General features: G+C 35.3%; 1 protein-coding gene across 2 annotated transcripts in view; it reads right to left on the bottom strand.

The window, feature by feature from the left end:
- Positions 1-2,917: 2,917 nt before the first annotated feature.
- The window catches only part of clu (clustered mitochondria protein homolog), a 193,719-nt gene continuing 171,409 nt past the window's right edge, over positions 2,918-25,227 (bottom strand). For both annotated transcript variants that reach the window (XM_081770529.1, XM_081770530.1), the window contains exons 19-24: positions 21,549-21,678; positions 19,744-20,016; positions 18,167-18,292; positions 15,235-15,450; positions 13,368-13,576; positions 2,918-12,307 (exon numbers count right to left, since the gene is read on the bottom strand). In XM_081770529.1, the coding sequence (XP_081626655.1) occupies positions 12,103-12,307; positions 13,368-13,576; positions 15,235-15,450; positions 18,167-18,292; positions 19,744-20,016; positions 21,549-21,678 (1,159 nt within the window). In that variant the 3' untranslated portion in view covers positions 2,918-12,102. The remainder of the gene's footprint in view (positions 12,308-13,367; positions 13,577-15,234; positions 15,451-18,166; positions 18,293-19,743; positions 20,017-21,548; positions 21,679-25,227) is intronic.

Genomic DNA, 25,227 nt, shown 5'->3' with positions numbered 1-25,227 from the left:
GACGAGTGGACCAAGAGTTACCAAATTTTGGTCACGGGTACCTTGGTCCAGGCCCCAGACCAAGACGAAGCGTTTTTTATCGAACCAGGGGAGGATCATGTAGAAGTAGTAGAAAATGACCGATATTAGTGTGTAGTAGTTTTCGCGGTTGCTGAGATGAATGCTGATACTCCCACAGGCGTTGACTTCCAAATACAGCTCCCATGCGAAGAATGCGTATTTCAGGTTCTATAAAGCCTACATTGCTTGTTAGAACCTATTTTTGGTAGAAGTCCCTATGTCAATCTCCTTTTTAAAGGTTTTTAATATTTTTGAAGGTTTTACAGAATTTTTGTTATACTAGACATTTGTTCTGTTTGATACGAATAAAATTCCATTATGAAGAAAATGGTCTACAGAACCTTTTGTAGAATATCAGTTTTTAGTTGTTAGGCGATTCGAGTTTAGTGACCCGTTCAGCAGCGAGGCTATGAGACGTGAATCCACAAACTGACATCCGAACCACATGAACTTTCACAGGGAATTGTGCCGCAGAGATAAGTGAACTTTTCGCAAAACTTCGATAAATTTTACAATTATTTCGATAAGGTCCAAACGCCGTCCAGGGTTATGAAGAAATTTGTACTGTTTGTATGGGCAATAATACGTTGACAAAAGCAACAGCTCCGAGATAGTTCCTTCGCTTTCGTTTCGCAAATTTCGATATTCCTCGCAGTGAGTGACTAATCACAATAATAGTGGATGATATTCTAGCAAAAATCTCTTAGGGTTAGATTTCTGGGCGTTCGGCATCTATGGTCATGTATGAGGGATGATGTCCTTCAGCGATCACACTGCCCAGGGAAGGAGAGGAAAAAAGCGGCCTGGGACCATGTGAGGCACTATCCCGCCATTTGCCTGGTGTGAATGGGAAAACCTGTTAGGATGGCGATCTGAAAAATCTTAAATCTTTTTAAACCGGGTGTCCCCATCGGGAATCAAAATCCAGGACCGCTAGCACTAAATGCTAGAGTATTAGCGACTACGCTACGCGAGGCCACTGGTAGAAGTCTAGTAAGACCGGCATGTAAGCAGCTATGACTCGGCAATGACCTTAATATCCGTCACCAGACAGTGTTCAACAATTTGGAGGAAGCTGGCTACAAACAGAAGCTCAACGTTTGGGAGCCACATGATCTGATTTGACTCAAGAACATTTACTCGATCGAATTTTTATCTGCGAATCTAGTGAAACATAACGAATTCTAGCCATTTCTGAAGTGGATAACCTACAACAACGTGCGAAAAAGATTGTAGTCGAAGCGAGAAGAGTCTGTAGCAAAGCCCACGCTTATACTCAGGAACGTTTTGTTGTGCGTTTGGTGGGATTGGAAGGCCTTTGTGCATCGTGAGGTGCTGTCGCCAAGTAGAAATATAGACCCAAACCTATAATGTTGACAATTAGCGCGAATGCACCTAGCAATTAAAAAGAAAGGCCGGAACTACTAAACAGAAACAGTATCTTCTACTACGCTGACAACACCAGACCGCACTCATCATTAACCATCCGTCAGAAATTGAAAGAACTTGACTGGGACGTGTTAATGCATCTCTCGTAGTATCCGGATCTGGCACCATCAGACTATCGCATGTTTCGGTCTCTGCATAACTTCGTGAATGGTGTTAAGTTAGTTTGAAAACAGGCCATGAAAACTAAGTGTCACATTTTTTTGTCCAAAAATCAGGGAAGTCCTATAGTGACGAGATTATGGTGGTGTCGGAAAAATGACAGATAGTAATGGCACAAAGTGGTGCACATGTTTCAAAACATTTTCAAATCTCAATAAATATATTCTTAATTTGGACCTTAAAGTTCGATCCTTTTTAGACGACCTGATATTTTATGTACTATGAACTACTGATTCGGTATTTCCTTACATCTTCCTCTGCAGATCCGGACAGCTTACGCGCAATCCATTTTACTTTCCAGATTTCCTTTTTCCATATTAACAAAATAATGCATACAAGAGGAAATCCTGAGGAATGAGACAGAGTGCGTATAAGTTGTCGGTTCTGCTGAGGAAAGTGTCCGGGAACACCGAAACAGCAGTTAATATAATACATTAAACTTCATCATCATAGGTTCTGTCATTGTTGGCAGGTCAGTTGCCGTAACTGAGAAGCTTCCATGTTCCACGGTCTTCCGCTAACCTCGTCGTCTTTACGTACGATTTTTCTGTTTTGATAACGTCCATCAATTGTCTCCTTCGCCCCCTCCTCCTCTTCCCTGCCACCATACCCTCTAGCACGTCCCTCATGATTCAGTTCCTTTTTAGCCAATGTCTCAACCAGTTTCTCCTTCTCAACAATATCTGCAATTGTTCTCATCCCCACCATTCCTAAGACTCTCTCATTCGTTTTCCGCTCTACCCAGGTAATTCTCTCCATTTTCTCCACACCCACATTTCCAAAGCTTCCAGTCGTCTTTCATCATTTCTGCGTAATGTCCGTGTTTTTGACCCACACAGTACAATATTTCACACGAAACATTTTATAAGTTTTTTCTCAACTCTTTATTCAAGGTTCCACAAAATAGTTTCTTTCTCCTAAAGGCGTCTTTCGCTATTCCTATCCTTGCTTTTATTTCACATTCACACTTCCTATCATCACTTATAATACCATCCAGGTATCGGAAACTAGTCACCTGTTTTATTTTCTCCCCTCCTAGTTCTATATTTCACACCGACTCCTTCGTTCCATTCAACATGGCTTTTGTCTTTCCAACATTTATTTTCATCCCATATTCTTCACAGCCCTTCTTCAAATATTAAGACGTAATAAATTAAGAACAAAACAAAACAAAAAAAAGAAAAAAAATTCATCAATAATTGAACGTGCACCTTAAGGATGGGTGTATTTAAAAACCAATCACAAATAATGCTTTGTTGTTTTTGTTTTTATTTTCTAAACAACCACTCTGGCAAGTTCTCTATGATTTACAAAATATGAATGACATTTCAAAAAAACAAGTCATACCAACTCTCGTAAAATACAAACAGGAAACAGCATTGTAACGTAACAGGGAGAACGTGTTAGTATCAATAATAATAATAATAATTAACATTCCACAAATACAGGCAGAAAACTTATCAGGACTAGGTTTTTTAAAATCACTGTCTTGGATGGAGGAGGTTTATATTTCATTTCTTTTAGTATGGCACAGATTATAATACATAAGCCCTTACAAATAAAATTAAACAAAAATAAGTTCTCTACAAAATGCATTTGAAATATTCAAAGCGTTCTCAACAACATACTGTATCATTTGTTTGTCTTTAAGTCTTTTTTTTTTTTTTTTTTTCATTGATTTGGTCTCAAGTCCAGGTTGGAAAATTTATTCGTTCTTACTGTGATGTTCAGTCACATAGTTAAAAGGTTAACACATGCTTTGAGAAAAATATTTTCCATTAAAATTAGTATATTTATTCTTAATTTCATGAACCATTTATTACCCTTTGTATCAGTCTTTTTACTTTGCGATCCGGTCTGTTAAATTCTTTTCTTGCTTTTATTAAATAAAGCACAAAGTTTAATGACAAGAATTTTGCTGGAACTGTGACACACCCAACAAATGAAACTCTTACACGTTCCTAGTACATTTCAAAAAAAAAATATTCTTCACTGCAACTTTAACCTGTAGGAACGGTAATTATAATTCAACATTACACAGAGTGTCTCAATTGACAAGGTCAAAATGATACTGATTATTTCTCACATAAACGCCGAATTTCTGTCAACGTAGGTTCGTAAGGGCTTTGTTTCCGAGCTAAGGTCGTTTTAAGACTGGAACGTTCGGTTTTAGAAATGTAATGTAATGAAATGTAATGTAATGAAATGAAATGAAATGATATCTTTCAGTTTTATGTTCCATGGTTATGCCGGCTAGGCTATAAGAGACGGTGATGAGAAATGAATGCAATGGTGGAGTGAATTGGGAGGAAATGGGAAAACCCCAAGAAAACCCACGAACACAGTCTTTGGCCATCACAACGCCCACTTGGCGCAGGCTGGGATCGAACCAGTGATCCCACTAGAAATTAAATATTTCTGAAACCATTATGCCTATCAAATAAACAGGAAGATATACAAACAAGAGAAATCGCAGTTAGGCAGTCTTGCCTAAAGGAAATTCCCATAGCAGGTCTATTGAAAAATTAGGTTCCAACGTTACATTAATTGTTTAAATACGAAGTAACACCTTTACAATACGTTTTTTTCTATCCGACTTCTCTTGCAGTCGATTGATTTGCTTAGTTTGTCTCTGACATTGATACGTACAGTAATTTCAGAGTTACACTATTTTAAAATCGGCCGATCCAATTTTCAAACAGACCTAGCTCGGAAACATTTTTGTGTGTGAAAAATCACTTGTATCATTTTCACCCCATTAATCGGGGGACAATGTATTGAGACTTAGCGTTCCAGCACAGTTTATACAGCATAACAACGCTCTTATTTAAGTAACGTAAATTTGTTACCATGAAAGCTGGAACAAACACGAGTTCTAACATGAGTAATAAAATGTAGACTATACTTTATGTGACATATACGAGATTGATACTTCTTTAACGAACAGGGAAATATTCTTGCTGATCATTTCTTGTATTCCTTTAAGAGATATACCAAATGTATTTTATATCACCCATTATCAGTCAATATTTTACTCTATTCAAAAGAAAGTTAGTTATCGTATCATCTTAAAATATTCTCTCTATATAGAATTGTATTGAATTTTGGAGTACTTGGTATGCCCGAATTACTATCGTATACAATGAAATTTACTAAAAAATATTTTCAGTTCCTTTAGCATTAATTGCTATATTTTATGAACAACAATAACAGGTTTGAGAATCTTGACGAATAATAAATATAACAACCAGTTCTTACATTCTATTTTACACCAGTAACAATTCTGACATTTTTAGAACAAAATGACCATTTTCCTTTTCTCGTTTGTGTGTGTGTGTGTCTGCTTATTGTAGATTTACGTCCCACCAAAATGGAAATTGTATTTTCATAATGGTTTCAGCTCAGGACTATGCGCGCCAACGAATATTACCTGCTGATTATTCGGAAACTGGTAAACATTCTTCTTTGAATAACACAAACAAATAATAATTCTGATTTTTTAATCAATATGAAGCCGTTATTTCCGGCGACAAATACAGTTTTATTGGTTAGCTAGCATATTCATGAGTGGACCAACGAAAATGAACAAATAAATCGTTCGATTACACGGACTGCATTCTTAGAATGTGAATAAGCGTTCATTTAAAGCATATGTATAGAAAACTATAAAGCTCGGAACTAACGATACTGTTTCGCACGTCAGTGCTTGTTGCCATGTTCTCCAGACGTTCAATTGGAAGAAGGGTGCCATTACAGTCGCCTGAACTCAACCTTCTTCACCTTATCATACGACTATCTCTTAAATCCAAAACATACGAGAAGTTTAATTCCCGGAATAGCACTATAATTGAGAGTCACATAGCCATTCGCACTTGAACGTGTTCTAACATGCGCTCGATCGAATCGGGATCTGTGACAGAGTCAATAACACTGCGAATTGCTCTATAGCAAAAAAATCGGTTACACAAACCTGAAGTAGTATTCCGTATTCGCGAGCTCCTGGCCCAAATATCGTTCCCAAATTTGGCCAACCGCTATATATGCCTGATTTAGCACCATATGGCTTCCAGCTGTTTACAAAATGAAAAGCTGCCTCAAGGATACATGTTATGGCATTCCGAACATTCAGCATACCAGATGTCGGAAGTTCAATTGCCAAACATTGTATGCTCTGAAAATTATAATTTCATGAACCATAACGAAATATTCTTTTCAGGAAATGTGCTGAAAATGATGGCACATGTGAAGGATATTGTTTCACATTAAGGTATATCGGTTCCACATTTTATAGCTGCCCAATCCATACATTAAATGTACCGCAAATGTTCCATGCTTTTTCAATAATGGAATATGTAACAGTGTTCATTTGTCAAACAATACCAAATCATAGTGGAAGACAAAAATTTTCCTAAGCATTCGACATTTTTTTGTTCAACCTATAATCATGAAGCGAATATGATGCAGTATACAGTATGCTTTGATACAGCTTACATCAATCCTATCATATGACTTCGACGTGCGCTATCACAGAATGCAATTACCAACATTCTCAATATACGGTTAGTAACATCATATCTCCATTTTATTCAGGCAATTTAGTTTTTCCCTATAAGGAATCAAAACCAGTCCAAGTTGATTTTAATTACAAATGTGTTAAAGCACATAATTCACTCTTTTTTTTTTCCAATTCGTTATTCTATAACTAATCTACGAACAACTACATGTACTTTAGAAAAAACGTAGACATAACAATGATACAAATATTTTCGTAACTACATCAAGGAATAGCGTAACATAATTTGTAAAACAACAAACAGTGATTTGGCGCCACATTTCGTTTGTCAAAAAAAAAAATATATATATATATAAACCAAATTATAGCAAGGAATCTTTGGTCAAATAGTCAATAGGAAAACAAAAATGACTGTCACGCTTCCATCGGGAACAATACAAAAGTTATCAACTCAAATATGAGACAAACTATGTTCAGGGTTCTATTTAAGGTCTTCCTTAAGCTTCGCTACTTATCTACGATTCGCAAAATTGCCAGGAGAGCTGAAGAAATTTTCGAGTGTTTTGGGAGAGTTTAGTAGCCTGCCACACCATGTTTCAAAAATACACACTGCAGTAGTTAAAATATTAAAATTATATTGCATTGTAGTCTTATATCGAGCAGCAAACGTTAGAAGGGAAAAGGAGCACCTCATCTTTCAGTCCATTATTCGGCATTAATTTACAATACACAAAATGCACTTGCTATATTGTATATTAACACAAAATACTATTAACGTTCTTGAGACATTGTTTGTTGTTGATAAATCTGCCGTTCACTGTAATTGTTAAGTCATAGTTTCTACTCGATTTTCTTTTACCTTTTAATATTTTACCTCTTAGAAATTACGACTCTTTCAAGTATTTATTTCATAAATACTAGAAACCTATGAAATAAATTTCTAAGGACTCCTTTGATACTGAACAGTTTTTGAAAATTATGACTTTCTTATAACAGGAACGAAAAAACAACTTCTATTAAACACAAAAGGTGCTGCATCCTGAAAATAACAATTCTGATCTTGTACAAGTTAGTTCTGATTGTACTTCTCCCAAAATGAACCAACTCAATAGTTGCATAATTAAATATAAAATAGTGAAAAGTTGTCGTAACTGATAACAATAGGATTGGTTAAAGTTCCCACATTATATTCGTATTCAATTAAGTTAGTTATATTGATCACAATGATCCTTGTAATAATATTCGACAAAATTAGCCTTTGTCGAAAAGTTGTATAAACGAGTCATTTTCATGTATTGAACTTCTCTGTTTTATTTTCACTGTACGTGTGTCATTATCAAACTAAAAAGGAATTATTCTACGAGGGGGAGTCCATAAATAAGTTTCCCCTCTCGTTTACCCCACGAAGGCGAAAACTAATGGGGGAAACAAAACAGTATCGTTCGCCCACGATCCTGCAAATAACGCCGTCGCAGCGCCTGCGCAAAGCGGAGACGACTCTCTCAGTCTGAGCCTGGTAGCTATAGAGAGAAGGCGCGTTTTGACGTCGTGGTCAGAGGAGGAAGTGCGAGCGGTTGTCCGTTATGAATAGGCACGTGGCGCAGAAATCCCAAACCGCCTCGAGGAAGTCTATAGCAACGGAACTCAGCGACGGCAACGCAAAATCATACTGCGACTCTTGGATGGGAGCGCTTTGCCCATCAGTCATATAGTCCTGATCTCGCACCAAGTGAGACTTCCATCTGTTCCTGGCTTTTTAGAAGACTGCGGCAGACGCTTTGAAAGCAATGCTGAAGTCACAGAAGTTGTTCGACGCTTCTTCCGTATGCAGAGCCCTCAATTTTTCCTGGAAGGGTTTTTTGAAGCTTGTAGACCAGTATGACAAATGGCTTAATGTACGTGGTACTTATGTGGAGAAATAAAGGTACGTTTGATCTTTATTTTAGGTCTTGCATCCCCATCCCTGTCCACAGTAGCCTGGAGAAATTTATTTTCGGACTCCCTCTCGTAGTAACATTTGTTAATATTCAATACAATACTAACATTATAGTAAATGCACAAAACTCTATACAGACAAGAATTTCTGTGCTAGTGCCTAAAGTCTGTCTTACCACACTGTGGAAACTACGTGGATTTAGAGCCTGAAAATGTAGAAACAGAAGTTGCCAAAATCTGAAGGAATCAACCTCAGAAGGCGAAGAAAAAAATATATATACAACAAATAAGAAAGAAGAAACGCAGAAAAAATTATGAAGGTCAACCGAAACTCAAAATTTAACTGCCAGGAAGACAGAAGTTACTGAACTAGGTAGACTCTCACTGGATCTACATCTAATAAATACCAACCATTAGAATTACAGGTCTAACAGGAAGCTACTAGAAGCAAAAATAACATACCATCACTGACTAGGGTTGTCCCCTGAGGGTCATAAAAACGTCACAATAGGTTTGTCGTGTGAAACAGAATAAGGAATCCAAACAACCTTTACTATTCTTGTTTAGGCCTTTTGACTAATAGACTATTTTCCGAAATAACAGACACAACCTAAAATTTATCACGTCTAGAATCTTTTTCAGTTTCTTCTTCTTCTTCTTCAGAACGTCGTAAAATGGCGAATATTGCTTTCTCTCTTCTAACTATTATTGCTTTACATCTAACAACATAAATAGTCCTTCATACCGCACATTTATGAGGTAACTTCAAGGCCAGTGATATCCTATAGCACTCAAAGTTTTCGTTCCATATTCTTATTTACAACAATTCTTAACGTAATTGTCTTAATAATTGTTTTGTTCCTAATGAAACTACGTTTTCTACAATAGAACTAGTGGTACACGAACAGAAATAGGATTCATGAATATATTACTAACAATTTTCCTTTTATGGTTAAATGACAACCAAAAATTATAGACATTATTTTAATTCACGCTTGTCTTAATCCACCGCCATCCTCTAAACTAGTCAACATTGTAGCTACTTGTAAAAATAACTATTTTGTATGGCAAAAATCAAATATTTCTTAGGAAAAAAATCAATAGCCCGACAAGAATAACTTGATTGTTGTCAGTTGGAATTACAGCTAAATAATATCGTGACAAAATCGCATTTCAAATTTAGAAAACAACAGCTAGAGCCTTTTTTTTATTTCAAATCTGCCCCTTTTGGCGCTGCTGTCGATGTGAGTTTTCCCGTACCTCCCTCGAAAGAAGAGGGCCAAGTTGCTGCGGCCGAGATATTTCAATTGTTGGATGCGGAAGTGTTGCCACAATGAGTTATTTCATGGACTTCGCTGTGCTCTATCTTCTTAGCCATTCTAAGTAGTCCACGATCTTCACTCGTCAAGACCAAACGACTGAATGACAAATTGGCAACACAGCTGAGATTATTCACTTCTTTTCCCTAAGCAAAGAAAGGGTTGTCTCCGTCAGAGGGTGGGGCTGAAGTATGTTTCGCATATTTTCCGAGGGCACACTTGAAATAGACAGGCTCTACAAGTGATTTATTCTCGTTCAAATGTATGTAGATGTCAATACAGTATTGTGATAATTGTAAACTTCCAGTAATTTCAACATCTCAAACATCAAGTCACTGCTGTCGAGTTACATACGAAAATTTACGCCATTCTTAGCATCATTTCAGAAATTCTAACTGCGACGTCAATGAAATATTTCAAGACAGATTTATTATTATCATATAATTCAAGTACTAATAACAATAATTTTGAAAAATAAATAATACTATCTGAATGTTTCGTGTTTTGTTTTCTACGTTTTGAAAAATCCTTGGAACCAAACAGCAAATGCTTCTAATTCACTGGCTTGCCAATACAACGCCTCTTACTAAAGTCTACTGTGTAGCCTCAACGTTCATAAGCAATTTTTCCCCCCCCCCGAAAATATGAGCTTGTTTTTCATGAATTATACGTTTGTGCTGTTATGCAAAATACGCGAGTCCGGTAACTAGGAACCTGCCGCCTCGCAGGAACGTGCATGATTATGGGGTGGGGTATATTACTACATACAAATTATAACTAATTTCGTCACATTTCCAAACTGGAATGTAAACTGCTTAATAAAACTAGAAATACTACAAAAATACTACTACTACTACTAGGAAAAACTTTCCATAATTTTTCTTACTAGTACTGCTACAAAACTAGAATTTTCTTTATTTTTTTATGACAAATAAAACATAGAACAAAAAATAGATTATGAAAACTATTTTAAATATCTATGAAGCAGTTGTCGCTATACCCTGGCTACAAAATATATTTATCATTTAGCTCAAAACGACTCTCTAGTCATAGACAGTAGAAATCTGTCACGATTCCATACGCATGTGTGTATGTGTGTGTGTGTGTGTGGAGGTATAAATTAAGGGTGTTCGTAAGATTAGATTTTCAAATCGAGTTCATTATATTGAGATAATAGTGTTTGTATATGTGCCTTTTTCTAACATTTATTTTTAGCCATTTCTTCAGCACCACGACTTCTCATTGCGTATTTATTGCCATCCATTTTCAAGCTTTGCGTTACTTCAATCATCAACAACAATACACATTATTTTGTATTTTGCAAACACTACGTAAACTTCATTTTTATATATATAATAAATCTAGTATTGAGATCTGACCTAATTCCCACACTATACAGAATGCCACACTGCAGCAAAAGAAAGAAAGAAAAATATTTCTTCTGTATCTAACAAATGCATCATTTTGTGGCGCATCCAATAACTATGCAACAACTACACACAAAATATATATATAGATATATACGAATATATGTAACAACTAGCACAAATTTCATTACGAAATTTTATTTTTACAAAAACAAATCTCAAAAAAAGACAACAACTACCATAACAGGAACCATTAAACTTCAGAAGAACCTACATTAAGTCACTGTAATATATATATAAAGATATATTTCATATTATATGGGCACTCCAAAGCTTATTTTTTTGATAACATCCTTTCACGCATTCTTTTTATTTTAAATTTCGATATTATTGCTCTGTTTTAAGAAAACCTTTAACCCTATTTACAATACAGAAGAGAAAAAAGTACCTTTTACTACAGTACTTCCAAGAAAAATATGAGTTCATTGCTAGAAGCATTCTATAACAAGAACAATTGATTAACGATAGCCATAAGAAAACTAACATTTTTTGTTTGTGTTTTAAATTCTTTGCTGTGTGTTCTTGATATGAAATCGATAAGATTAAGAAAAAAAAAAAACAATTTATCTTTTGTATTCTTAAATCTCTGTCTCAACTGACCTTACTACTAACAACTTGCTCACGTATCACACATTCAGACACCACGTCAGACACATAACATAACAAATAAAACAAGCTTCTTGCATTTTTATTTTGTAATATTTCGCTTCCCTTTGCGCCTTACGGCGTGAAACGTACATACACTAATGAATTTTATGTATGGTGATGGTAGCGTAGATAAATACAGGTTTAGCCAAGCACTGTTTTGGTGTTCTTTATTATGAGGATGAAATTGTGTGTATATTTTTTTATATATACCATCGGATAATCACTATTTTATCCATAGGAGTCACCACCATAAAGTTTTATAAGACACCTTGAGCTGATCTTTAGATAAACGCATATAATTTTAGTAATATTACATGTATGTTCGAGAATTTACGACATTCCTTACATACACTGATTTTATTCTTACTTCATTTAGGACAATACAAGGCTCTGAAATTTGGTCACTGGTTATTTTGACTGAGATAAACAAAAGATAGCAACGAAGAGAATCTGAACATTACGTTTTCTCATTTATATCTCCGAGAACATTTCTTTCTGTTCACTGTAATTCATGATTATCATAATAATTCATAGTCTTGGACCCTGCATAGGACTTTATGTCTTGAGATAAGGAGAAATGTGTGAGGAGCTCTCAACTGGACTCAGTGGGCTGTTGAGTCGCTGTTGATTCGCTGCCGTTTGTGGAGGCCACCGCTCCTGTTGCGGACGACGATGAGGAGGAGGAGGAGGAAGAGGAGTCTTCGTTTTCATTCCCTGTCTTTTCTTCCAACGCACTCGGTGAAGACTCCTTTTGACGTTTCTCGATTTCCGCTTTGAAATTCTCTATATCTTGTTGGCTGAAAAAAAAAAAAAAAAAAAAAAAAGACAATATTCAGTTTACTAAAAATAAAACTTAACATTATATAAACTTACAATTAGCTTTATACAATGAAACTACCATTGACGGTCACGTCCATAATACAGTTTTTTTTTTTTTTTTTTTTTTTTTTTGTCCCGGCAAAATACATGTACTATTATGGGAGAATCCTTCATTTTACAGACAGGGACAAGTCTTCTTTTACCCGTCACTTCTAAAAACCTCTTCATAATGGACGGGAATTATTCTCAGCTAAGCACAAAAATACTTTCTGCAATTTCAAAGTAAGTTTTCAATTGGTCCCTTCAACTGATCCAACAGTTACAAGCAAATTTTGATCAGAATCTTGTGCCAAAAGGACTGCAAACTTTCCCTCCAAGAAATTCATAAATTGCCGTGATTGATTACCTCTGTGTACATTTTCAGTATTTTATAACAATGTTGCATGTTCTTACTGGGTTACTTTTAATACATTCGGTAAGTGAGTTAAGGAACTTTTATAGAAGTATGACTTAAGAAAAAAAAAATCACACAAACCTTAACATTATGCAGAACATGCTCATATAAACACATCTCCCAGCAATACTCTTGTTTATTTACAGAGGGAAATTTCCCCCTGATTCGCCCATCACTTCAATATTAGCTTTATTTACACCTATAGCCAATGTCCTTACTGTATACTGCATACAATGTATACTGCTATGAATAATGTAAACTGTGAAACCTGACTGTAACGGATAAATAATCATGTTCCATCAGTGTATCATGAAGCGAAATATCGAGTTCTATTCTCAGTAGAAAAATACGCGGTTTGGACCTTACGACAAATTTCACATCTATGTTTCATATAATTCCTCAAAATATACGTTAAATTTCAAATAAATCAAGTGTGAACATTTTCACGCACTGGTCCGAAGTTAGATTTCTAGGACTATTTCCGTTACCTTAGAATGAAAAATTTACTTCTGAAGAATGGTTAACCTATTTTCAATTTAATTAGTGAAATAATGTCAACCAACTAAGTCTAGTGAAATGTTTACCTTATTTGGACAAATAGTATTCCATTAATGACGTTGAGCATGTCTAATACGCTTCCCATTGAGGGTGGTTGTATCTGAATAGGAGGCAACGAAGCGCCGGCCTTTCCCGTGTAAATCTCATTCATCTTCTTCTGAAGAACAACAGCCTGCTGTGTCAAATGGCGGAGGCATTCCGATGATTCTTTTGTCTTCTCGTGATCTTCGCCCAGCTGCAATATCATCATAATCAATGTGTTAATATTGTTACCATTACATCTAAATTTTCTCAAAGAACTGAAAATAATTTCTAAATAATCAGCATATGTCACCATCCTTCGAACTAGGCAACTCTACTAATGTAATCCATTTAACCACGTCTTCGTTACGCGTACGGAAGATGCAGAAACAAAATCTTTAGCTCAACATTCCCTAAATATTACTTCTTCAATATTTCATCTGAAAGAACCCCAAAACATGATACCTTTCCCATTAAACGTGTGAAGTGTCTTCTTGAGCAATTCTGATGTCAACTGAAATTTGTCACTGTCATTTCAAGATCCGTATAATGTCAATAAACTTATATAATGGAATTCTATTTCAGTTTATTTCGACCATACAAAGTAGTAATGCAATATCTAACTGTGATTGAAAGCATCATGCGAGAATGATAAATAAGCTATTTCTTAATACTGCTATAAAGGACAATGGCACAGTGAAGATGGTCAACTGATGCGAAAAGATTGTTGGTCCGATCCAAAAACATATAAGTCTACAACAGGAAATAATGTCCGTGACTTGTCGACCTAGGGAAGTGAGGAAGGAAGAAATGAATGGGAAAGGAACGAAATATCCTAAGAACTTTATGTTGGGTTCCATCCCGGTATTTGCTTGCTGTAAGTGAGGAAAACTAAGGAAAACTCACTCAGAATAGATGGCATGAAAACTGTGTTTTACACTTTTCTGACAATGTCTCTCCACCGGAAATCGAACCTGGGACAGCTACAAAGACGAGAGGTTGGTGGTTACGCTATTCAGGGCCACACGAACCAACTTGGATACAGTTGGCTGGACTAATTAAAATGGAATTATACTTTTTTATAAATAACAAATACTGTAGCTCAATTATGCTGTTCTCAAGAATTTCTGGCGAAATTCAACAGGAACAGGTTAACGATTTTTGTAGGCGACAGTACAAAATCAGTGCAATTCTTACTTAAATGTTGAGGAGTTATGTATCTGAAACCTTTCTTTTATGCCCCACATTATGGCAGGTAAGCTAAAGGAGATGATGATGAGAAATAAATCAAATGGTGGAATGAAGCAGTGGAATGAAACGGGGGAACTCCGAGAAAACCCACATACGGTGTTTGTTCACCACAAAGTTCACTTGGCGCGAGCAGGGATCGAACGAAGAACCCCATGCACCAGACGTGAATGCTCTACCACTGAGTCACTGCGGCCCAGGTTCTATATCTGTATCACCACGTAAAATCATAGCTTTTGTGTTTATTTATTTATTTATTTATTTTTTCAAATCTTTCTTATACCTCTTCTCACCACTTTCTTCTAATACCTTAACCCGCAAGAGGAAGAAAATTGCTTCATTACTTAGAATTCGGCTGGACAAGTACCATTGTTAAATTTGAAGAAAATCATTCAGATATCACAACGAGAAAAAGAACGAAAATAAAACTATTAAAATCTAGTAAACTCTACGATACTGTTTTCCATACAGTCACCTACCCCATTGCTGCAATTAAAACTAACTTCGTAGTAACACCAGTTTTAAGAGATTTCATTGATATTCAATCTAATTAAGTACAATCTTTTTGGAAAATAAATCCTTAAAACGATAATTTCACAACTTAAGAAGTAATATATAGTTTACCTGCTGTTTATATATAGCATAAGTCTCTTTTTCATTTTGTAATGCAGATCTAAAGTCTCCCATACAACTCTGAGTTCTTGCGACCAAGTGATAGCTAACAGCAACCTTCAAGGATTTAGAGCCATAATATTTTATATTAAGAGCCAATGCTTTCTCTAGGAATCTCAGAGAAAGCTCATATTCCCCTACCGCATGAAGAATTAGGCTGATATTACTCTGAAAATATAAAGAAAATAGAATTTTAATACCATGAAAATATAAAGAAAATAGAATTTTAATACCATCTTTTCAAAATCGTGTTGTGTAAAGCACCGAAATATTGTAGAAACAACATACAAACTTATTGCTTGCTGTTAAAGCAAATAGAAAGCTTGTTTTCGGTATAAAATACGAGTACACTCGTACAATAAGAATTTTTGGATCAAAACATCCAATATATTTCTATCAAAAATTTCTTTGTACGTCTTATATCTGGAGAACTACATACAATGTAGCCAAACTCAAACTATCACTTAACTCAGTAATGATGTGCTTATTCCGTAGAAAATACGAAAACTCGATTTAGGGGCCGTCCAAATATGTTGTGGACCCTGATCCAAAAACTAATTATTGGCCAAGATCGCAATCTTCTAATCCATTTTTTTCGATCGTCCCTGAAATTCTAGTTATTTACGGTAAGTGCATTTTATTTATTCCTTAACCAATATTTCAACTTTTAACTATGTTGACGTTTTCGCCGGGGCTAATTGTATTAGGACGAAACACAATTCAATGTAAGGAATTCTCCATACTTCCGAAAGAACCTAGGCAGACTGGGAATTGGCACTGATACAAATATGGCCAACTTTCTTGAAGAATTGGACGATTATTCAAATTTTAAAATTCATCTTTTACATATTATATTAACTCTGAAATTCTTACTAATTACATTTAAGTCTCAAATCCTACAGATTGAAAGTATAGTGAGTAAGACTCTTCAGTACCTTAATTTCCAAAGATTCAGGATAAAACTGTAGTCTAAGAAGAATACTGAAATGTTCTTTTAGTAGAGTCAATAATAGTCCGAGATTCACCAAATTTAATATAAAAATAATTCTCTATAGAACAGTTTCCAAAATTTCTTTGTAAAATACAAAATAAAGTCTTTCAAGTAAGTCCTTACCACGCATAAAGTGACTTCGGATGATGGTTTTAAGTTAGGTATATACGGGTTATTGTGTGACTAAATTTGTTCTTGAAAAAACAAACAAAAAAAAAAAAAAGTAAAGAAGCTTCAGCAGAAGTAAGCCTCTGGGATAGGTAACTATCGTAGAAGTTTACGAGTTGGCTACCTTGTCTCATGACTGTTCAGTGGAAGGTGCTGTCCTCTACGAGCTTTCGTGGTTGTGCCACTAACCTCCCCTCTTCAGTTATGAAGAACAGGTATGTATAGTTACACCTACTTTTTCGTTTGTAGGCAATTTTCATTAGCAAAGTATGTTAACTCATAAATTTCTATATTATTTGGTGTTGAGTGACAATATAAAAGTGAAAAGTGATTTAGAATTGTGAAATGAAAAGTTTACGGAAGTTGAGTTTTGTTAATATTGAAATTAAAAAGGAAAATTATCTTGTTAACCTGTTTGACGAACCTAAATCCAAATTGAATTGGACGATTAGATGTTAAAACAACAGGACATTTGGTATGTATTTATTATTTTTCTATTATTGGCATGCGAACTAAAAAGGAACATTTATTTGGAATTTACATTATGTAACGAGATAACATGCTATATTTATATTTATTTCATAAATTGTGGATTAATTGAATTCGCGGATAGTCAATTTTGTTTAGTATTTAACCAGAAATTGCTCTTTTTTGAGAAGTTGTTCACACATTTATTTTGGATTTTGGAATTCTAATAAAATTTGTTATATTTGTTTTGTTGAAAATCTTATCTTTAATTCTAACTATAACCTGAGAAAACACCGCAAAACGTACTATCCAAGCGGTTTAGTATTAATTTACTTAGATACTGCAACAGGGTACCTCTTTGCTCTAAGCAGCCTCCAGGGTGTCATCCACGAAGGGGGGGGGGGAATCTCCTTGGTCCGTAGCGACTACGAGACTGTTTGTAAGGAACCTTCTTCGCTCAATGCGGCTATCAGTGGTAAGCAGGGTACTCCCTTGTCCAATGGGACCTCAGGAGCAGGTGCTGTAAGTTAGTTGATCAGTTGTAAACTGACAGTTTGGCCCTCTTTTATGGGTTAACTTCTGGGTGGTTCGTCCAACTTCGGTCCCCTTCGAACCGGCTTCGTGTCTTCCTTTCCTTGTATCGTATGCTTGTAATCGTGTTTATAAACGATAGCACGTGTTTATAGTTACAACATGTGCTCGAAAAAAGTAATACACACTGAAAGGTGGAGATCCTTACAATATTAAGAGATGTGATTCAGATAAGCAATTCGAAATTTCTTATAGAACAATTAGCCCCGACAAAGACTTCAGCATAACTGGAATTAATATGTTGGTTAAGGAATAAGTAAAACACACTTAAGATAATTTCTTAATTATACAACTATATATAAGTGCGCACAAGCAATATGAAAATTATCATTTTAAACCAGACATGTATTACTTAACGAAATTAAACAGAAATTTAAAGGATGAAAAACCAATGAAAATTGGAAAGGAATGTGGTCTCTATGGCTGACACCGACCTATCCCCATAAGAGTGGAAATGTGTAACTAGCCATGAAGAGGGCTAAATATCATAATGGTTGACCCAACTATGGGTTTAGTTGCATATTTTCTCTGTTTAAATTTTCATTGAATTCCGACCTATACAAAAGAATGTGGAAAGAAACATTAATTGACTCCTCAATTTTTCATATAACATAGAATTTCTAAATATATCCATCACCTGATATGACACAGAAAACCTTTACTTACGTCCAGCAAAGCTATTTCTGGATGATTTTCGCCACACACCAACAAGGCAAGATAACGTGCACGATACAGCAGTTTGAGTGCAGTGCTCACTTGGCTATTGGCAAAACAGTACAAAGCCAAATGCGTCTGAAAGGAGAAACACACAGTAGTTAGAAACGGTTTCTCGCTTCGCTCATTTCATTCAAGTATTGAAACAACAACTATTTTTATACAATTTACCATCGAATACTAAAACAATTATAATTATGAAGATCTCATTCTATTATTACTACTACTAAATTGTACTACTACTACTAAATTGTACTACTAAATACTACTACTAACACTAGTTAAATGATTGTAACAGGTTACTGTTATTTGTTTCGTTCCAGAAAACTCCATCTTACACAATTATAGTTTTATATACATGTACGTATTTGATCTTTTGAAAATGGCAGAAGATCACACATTCTACGTCTTGAGACCCTAAACTACACATTCAAGATATATATATATATAAAATCAGGGTTGGCAAAAACCATGGTTTTTATTGAAAAAAAAAAAAACAAAAAAAAACTATTTTTATTCCAAAAAAAACGGTTTTTATTCAAAAAAAACCTTTTTTTTTTTTTTTGTTTAAATAATTTGCTCTATATATTCATATCATATATGGACAGAAATAAGTTTGTTTCGCCTTGATGTTATTATGCAACAACCGGGTTATGCTGAAAGGGGCCACATAAGCTTAAAACGGAATAAAAACCGCTTCTCGAGTTACATCCGAGAGAAATTGTCTTCCATTTGAACTCGGAACCAGGATTAATTGGCCACAAATGCGATACGTCTGCCGACTCACTCACGAAGGAATCCTGATAAAAATACGACGTACTGATCTTTAGTGCTTCTTAATATAACTGTCAAGAGTCATTTCAGGACAAAAAAATAAACAGTTGCATAAGTGAAACCATTATACAGAATTACATATGGACAATTTCAAACTACTACGGAGTACAGAAGAACTAATTTAGTTCAAGTTTGTTAACAACGACTTTTATTGGTCCAAATTAAAGAAATACAACGACTTAATTTGCATATCAGTAAGAAAAGTGAATAAAGATACGAATTATTTGAGTCCACTTTGGCTCAGACTCATCTATACATAAATAGATACCAAAGATACTTCTCATTTCACTAAATGCCTCTCGTGAGGTCTGTATGACTGCCCCCTCCCCCTCACACACACACACACACACACTCACAAAATACGGCATTTTGATGTATTTTATCAATAGTAAACAATGAAACGAAACAATATTTAGAATTTTTCTTTGATTGCAATTACATAACAATAATAACAACTACAGAAAAAATCACAAAACAAACATTTATAAACTTATAAAAAAAGTTGCTTTTGTAGTATAATCTTTTTGAATAATGAATGGGGAATTTAGGTCTGAATATAATATGAATAATATACGGGAATGAAACGTGATAACTCACAAATGTGTGTTAATCAAGATTTTACAAACACTTACATTTTTACGAACATTTTTCGTTTTTTAGTTTAAACCAGTTGTTATATATAAAATAGTACTCACGTATTCTGTTATCGTGTACGGATGATCGATGCCATTGACTCGTTCGGACATAAGTACAGCTTTCTGTTGGTAGGCCATGGCTTCTCCATGTTCACCCATGATATAGTTGAGTCTTGCAAGCATTCGCAAACACTGAGCGATCTCTGGATGCATAGCACCATACACGTTATTGAGCAAATTCAAAGCTTCACTAATCAGTTCATAGCCTTCTTTGAGGAAACCCTGCTGGATCTTTGACTGACCCGTCGTGTAGAAGTTGTACGCATCGGTGGCCTGAAACGAATGAAATGATTCACACACTGCAATCAACGTTTACTATTGTTTTATTACTTAACTATGATCTTAAGACTGTTCACTGATCTCGCTCCTATTTTATTGATATTTTATTATTATTATTATACCTGAAATTTTCAGCTTATAAAGGACTTCGGCCGACCAATAAGTGATGTATTATTTCTATTTTTCTTGACTCACAAGACCGCTACCTTTTAATTCAAGTATTTTCCCAATTGCCTAGTGATACACCCACAGGGAATCAATCTCAAAACTGGCATGGAATATAAATAGCTTACCAGAAAATAGTGAAAACATGTCTTAGAACATTAAAAGAAACTATAAGCGCTTTCGCTAATCACTTAACAGAAATGAAAGGAAATCTAAGTTTTACGTCTAACGGTTATGCTGGCTAGGTTAAAGGAGACGGCGACAATGAGAAACGAAGGACATGGTGGAATGAATAAAGGGAAGGAAACGGGACAACCCCGAGAAAACCCACTCACACGGTGTTTGTCTACCACAAAGTTCACTTGGCGCGAACTGGGATCAAACTAAGGACCCCTGAACTAGAGGTGAACGCTCTACCACTGAGCCACCGTGGCCCTTTCTATTACTTCAGACAAGACAAAGAAGGACAGAAAAATGTTTTCCCATCTCTTTCTGAGAAATATGGAAAGATCTTGAGAATAAAAATTCATTCACGCACCCGCAACTATTGTGTTTTGTCTAGGAATTTATTCCTATATTTCACTCCATTCTAAGACCACGGTCATAAAAAGTCACTTCAGAAACTAGAAGATATTAGTTAAGCATTATTTTTGTTGCTACGTATTCCAACAAAATAAAATAAACCCAAGTGTGAAAAAAAAATACTGTCTATAATTAACATTGTAAGGTTGAAATTGTGTTCATTTAAACAGAAATTGTGGCAACCACAATAATTTTTTTTTTTTCAAACACTTGGTTTTACTTTATTTTGTAACAAGAGAAAGCAAACAAAAATAATTTTTAAGTGGGTCTTCTAGTTTCTGAAGTAACTGTTCGTGAATATGATCCTAGCATCAACTAGTATTAGATCTTGGGGATACTTACGTGCAAGACGCAGTCAAATTCTGGGACTGGTAGAGGGAGTTTCTAGACTAACGTGCAACATAGTGGCTTGGAATACGCTCTCGAGGGAACGGACTTTACCTGGTAAGTATTGCATTTTATATCATAATAATGTGCAAAATGAAAGAAACAGTATTACAACTTCTCTATGTAAACTTTAACATTTATAAAATATTTCGTATACACGCTGATGTTTAAAACGTTATTTTTTCAACTGTTTCTCGTGAACGTATAAGACGACGTAATTGATAATATTTGCGTATCGCAAAACTCATGGAGTGATCAGAGTTCAGAAACATGCAATATGCAATCCACACATGAGCATATTACTACTAAAACGCTATGGACGCCTTCTCTACGTTATGCATATTGTGGATTTAATGAATTCTAAAAAACGTGAAGATATAGCACTTACTTACCCGGGGATTGATATGCTTGACAACAGGGAATACATTGATAATATCCTCCTCAAAAAAGCTTTGTCTGTTTTTAGAATCAAACGTGTATTCTCGTAACAAAATCTGTACACCAGTCTTCATGCAAAATGACCTGAAATTCATAAAAACTAAATTAATAAGTAAGATACAAAAAAAAAAAAGGCAACTTCCTTAGTTGCAACCGACTGAATAGGCTAACCAATATCATTTTGGAATGAAATCCACGCTGGCATTATAATAACACCATCCAGTCCTCTTTGGTCCCAAAATGCCCAAGGTGGATAACAATAGTGAGGCAGAAAATTAGAAAGACGTTGATTTTTCTTTTTCCGTTCAAAAATGGTTTTCTACACCCAATTGCAGACATAATATTTTTTTTTTTAAAAAAAAAAGGTGTGTGTGTCACTGTTCGGACAAATCAAAATACAATAAATACCAGGGGCGGATCCAGGGGGTGCGATCGGGGCGATCCCCCCCCCAGAAGAGGAAACTTTCTTATTTTATATATATAAATAAAACCCATCCCAAAGTTTGGAGCCCTTAAAAGTAGCAGTATGACAACCCACCGCCCCTCTCCCCCAGAAGTCGGTCCTGGATCCGCCCATCATAAATACCATCTGCTACTTAACGGTTGATGTTTTTCTTATGCATTACATAAATAAATAAATTATTCCAGGAGGATAAAAATATATCAACTGCATCATATTAGCAATGAAACACGTATTTTCTAGTGACATAAAAATTAATTCTTCTCCATTTTCTTGAGACCTATGCAGAAAAGTTACTTTTCAAGTATGCCTCTCTTTTTCAGTTTCATGTGATTCATCGGTTGATATATACGAGAGTAAGTCAAAAATTATGCGCAATGTAGCTATAATTTTTCTTATATTGTTCACACTATGGATAATGTGGATAATTTTTGACTTACCCTCGTATGTATATATCATCATTGGACAATATTTTAAATATTTAAACAGAAACTAAAGTTTAATAGTTATTTTGATTTTGGGCTTTATGTTATTACCGATGCCATGTATTGTCTTCCTAGCGTCATAACGAAGGAGTTGATGTGATGAGGGTACACTTTAGGATCAATTTCACCTTAACTCTGTGGTTCTTATACATCAATTATTAGATTTTTTTTAAAGTCTTTTCTCGAAAATTACACCTGAGCTTTTATATTGACGTAAATTGTATCATCCTAATCAGGTCAAGGATATTGTAAAAGTTATGTCTTTGCTGGTATAGGAAGAGCATAAATTACAATCCGGAATCATTTTCTCCCAGTACCAGATTGTATTACAAAATTCCACTATAATACAAATAGGTACAAATTCTCTAATGTTCGGGTAAAATAGGTGTCCCTTCGACTTGACGGTCTCAGGAAGGATTTCTCACGAAGCGAGCTACGTGATGAGGACTAGGACATTCAATGCTCCACTGCAAGGAGAGAGGGATTTAGAGTCTTGACAAAGTTCCACTACAAGCCAGGAGGGAAAGGAAGCCAAGAGCTCCACTGCAAGCCAAGGAAGGTGATTTGACCAGTCGGGGACTGATGCTTGTCGCTGAAATCCTCTCGGTTATACAGGGTGGTAGGTAACTCCACTGACAAACTGTGGGAGGCGATTCCTTATACGAAATGAAAGAAAAAAGTTCTAATAAACATGGGCCGAAAAATGCCTCCTTTCAGAGTTATGATCCATTGAAAATTCGAAAAATCATTTTTTTAGAACTCCCTAACTTAGAAACTATAGGACCTATTCCGAGCGGTTTAAGGAATTACACAGGAACTAATATGTTCTCTATCTAAATATCCATGTTTTACCATCCTCCGTTATCGGTGAAAGGAACTGTAAAAAGAAAGTTGAAGTATAGGAATACTCCTTAAAGTACTAGTGGTGCGTTCGTTTCGCTGATACCGGTGAATTCTGAAACATCGATATTTAGATAGGGCGTATACCAGTTCCTATGTAATTCCTTAAACCGCTTGGGATAGGTCCTATAGTTTCTAAGTTAGGGAGTTTTGAAAAATGATTTTTCGAATTTTCAATGGATCATAACTCTGAAAGGAGGCATTTTTCGGCCCATGTTTATTACAACTTTTTCTTTCATTTCGTATAAGGAATCGCCTCCCACAGTTTGTCGGTGGAGTTACCTACCACCCTGTATAATGGCTCCAGGTGAGACGGTGGCCCTGTTGTTCCTTTGTCGTTACATGACCATTACAGTAGTGTCGTTATTGTCTCTGTCGACTGTAGCTATATTAATCCGTAGTAAGACGCATGCTTGATGTTTGTAAATGCAAGCACATGTCGGTTGTTTCTAAACACAACAATGAGGAATATTACAACGTATATCAATTGGCAGATGCCTCGTGGTTAGTCAGTGTTTCTGTTAAATGCTATTAATACTATAGAATTAATGACTCCTACAAAAGATAAAGAAACTGAGCCTTTGTAGGTAAAAAAAAAAAAAAAAAAAAAAAAAATCTTTCTATAAATAATATAAGTCCAGAGCACTTTAAAATGAGGTACATCATGTCCAAAATGATTGTCGCATATCTATAACTGTCTTCTTGTAAGAATATAATTTGACAATGATTTTGCAGGGTTTTTTAAATACTGATATGTGTATAATCGGGAAATGTATATTTGTGGTAAATTTCATAGGAAAAGAATTATAAATACGAAAATTAGAATGAGTAAAACAAAATGTTGCTAAAAGAATAACAAAATTTAATTTTCGTTTTATTGTTCTTATTTACTGCTCTTTTGACATGAAATTTGCCACATACATGTCTTTGCCGATTATACACATACTAACATTATAAGAAATGCCGAGCGAATTAGTTATCATATTATATTCCTACAACAACATATTTATAGACATGCGACAATAATTTTGGACATGAGTGTACATGAAGTCGGGATTTTGTGAATAACACTATCCAGGACATGTCATCCAGTAAGTCCTGGAATTTTATAATCCTTATGCAGAGAAAACTAAATACATAGAAGTTCGCCGGGATCGTAACTCTGCAAATCATGGATGCGTCGAAATATCTAATAATACTTTGATAAAGTGGATACTTTCAAATATCTAGGATCAACCATATTCACGAAGAAATTAAATGTCGAATAAAAGCAGGGAATTCATGTTATTATTCAGTTCAAAATCTTTTGTCGAGAAATTTGAAGCTTAATATACATAAAACTATAATCATGGCTGCTGAGCTGTATGGTTGCGAAACATGGTCACTTATTCTGAGGGAACAACGCACACTGAAAGTATTTGAGAACAAGACCCCGAGAAGAATATTCGGACCGAAGACGGACGAGAATGAGGAATGGCGGGCTCTTCATAATGAGCAACTGGATAATTTATAGCATTTACCAAACATTGTGAGGGTCATCAAGTCTAGGAGGGTCAAATGGGCAGATCATATAAGCACAATGGAAGAAAAAAAGAAAAAATAAAAAAAAAGAAGGAACGCTTTGAAAGCTTGAACTGGAAATCCAATTGAAAAACGACCATTAGGAAGACCTAGACTCAGATGGGAGGACAATATTAAGATGGATCTTGCAGTGGATCCGTTGGCTAAGGGCAAAAATCAGTGGAGAGTGAGTGAGTGAGTTAGTTACTTATTGTGATTATTGGTTTC

The sequence above is a fragment of the Thermobia domestica genome, chromosome 9 (genome assembly GCF_964235325.1).
Source record: "Thermobia domestica chromosome 9, izTheDome1.hap1.1, whole genome shotgun sequence".
In the NCBI taxonomy this organism is placed as follows: domain Eukaryota; kingdom Metazoa; phylum Arthropoda; class Insecta; order Zygentoma; family Lepismatidae; genus Thermobia; species Thermobia domestica.
Note: the sequence above shows the minus strand (reverse complement) of the source record. Positions and strands in the feature narration are given on the sequence as shown.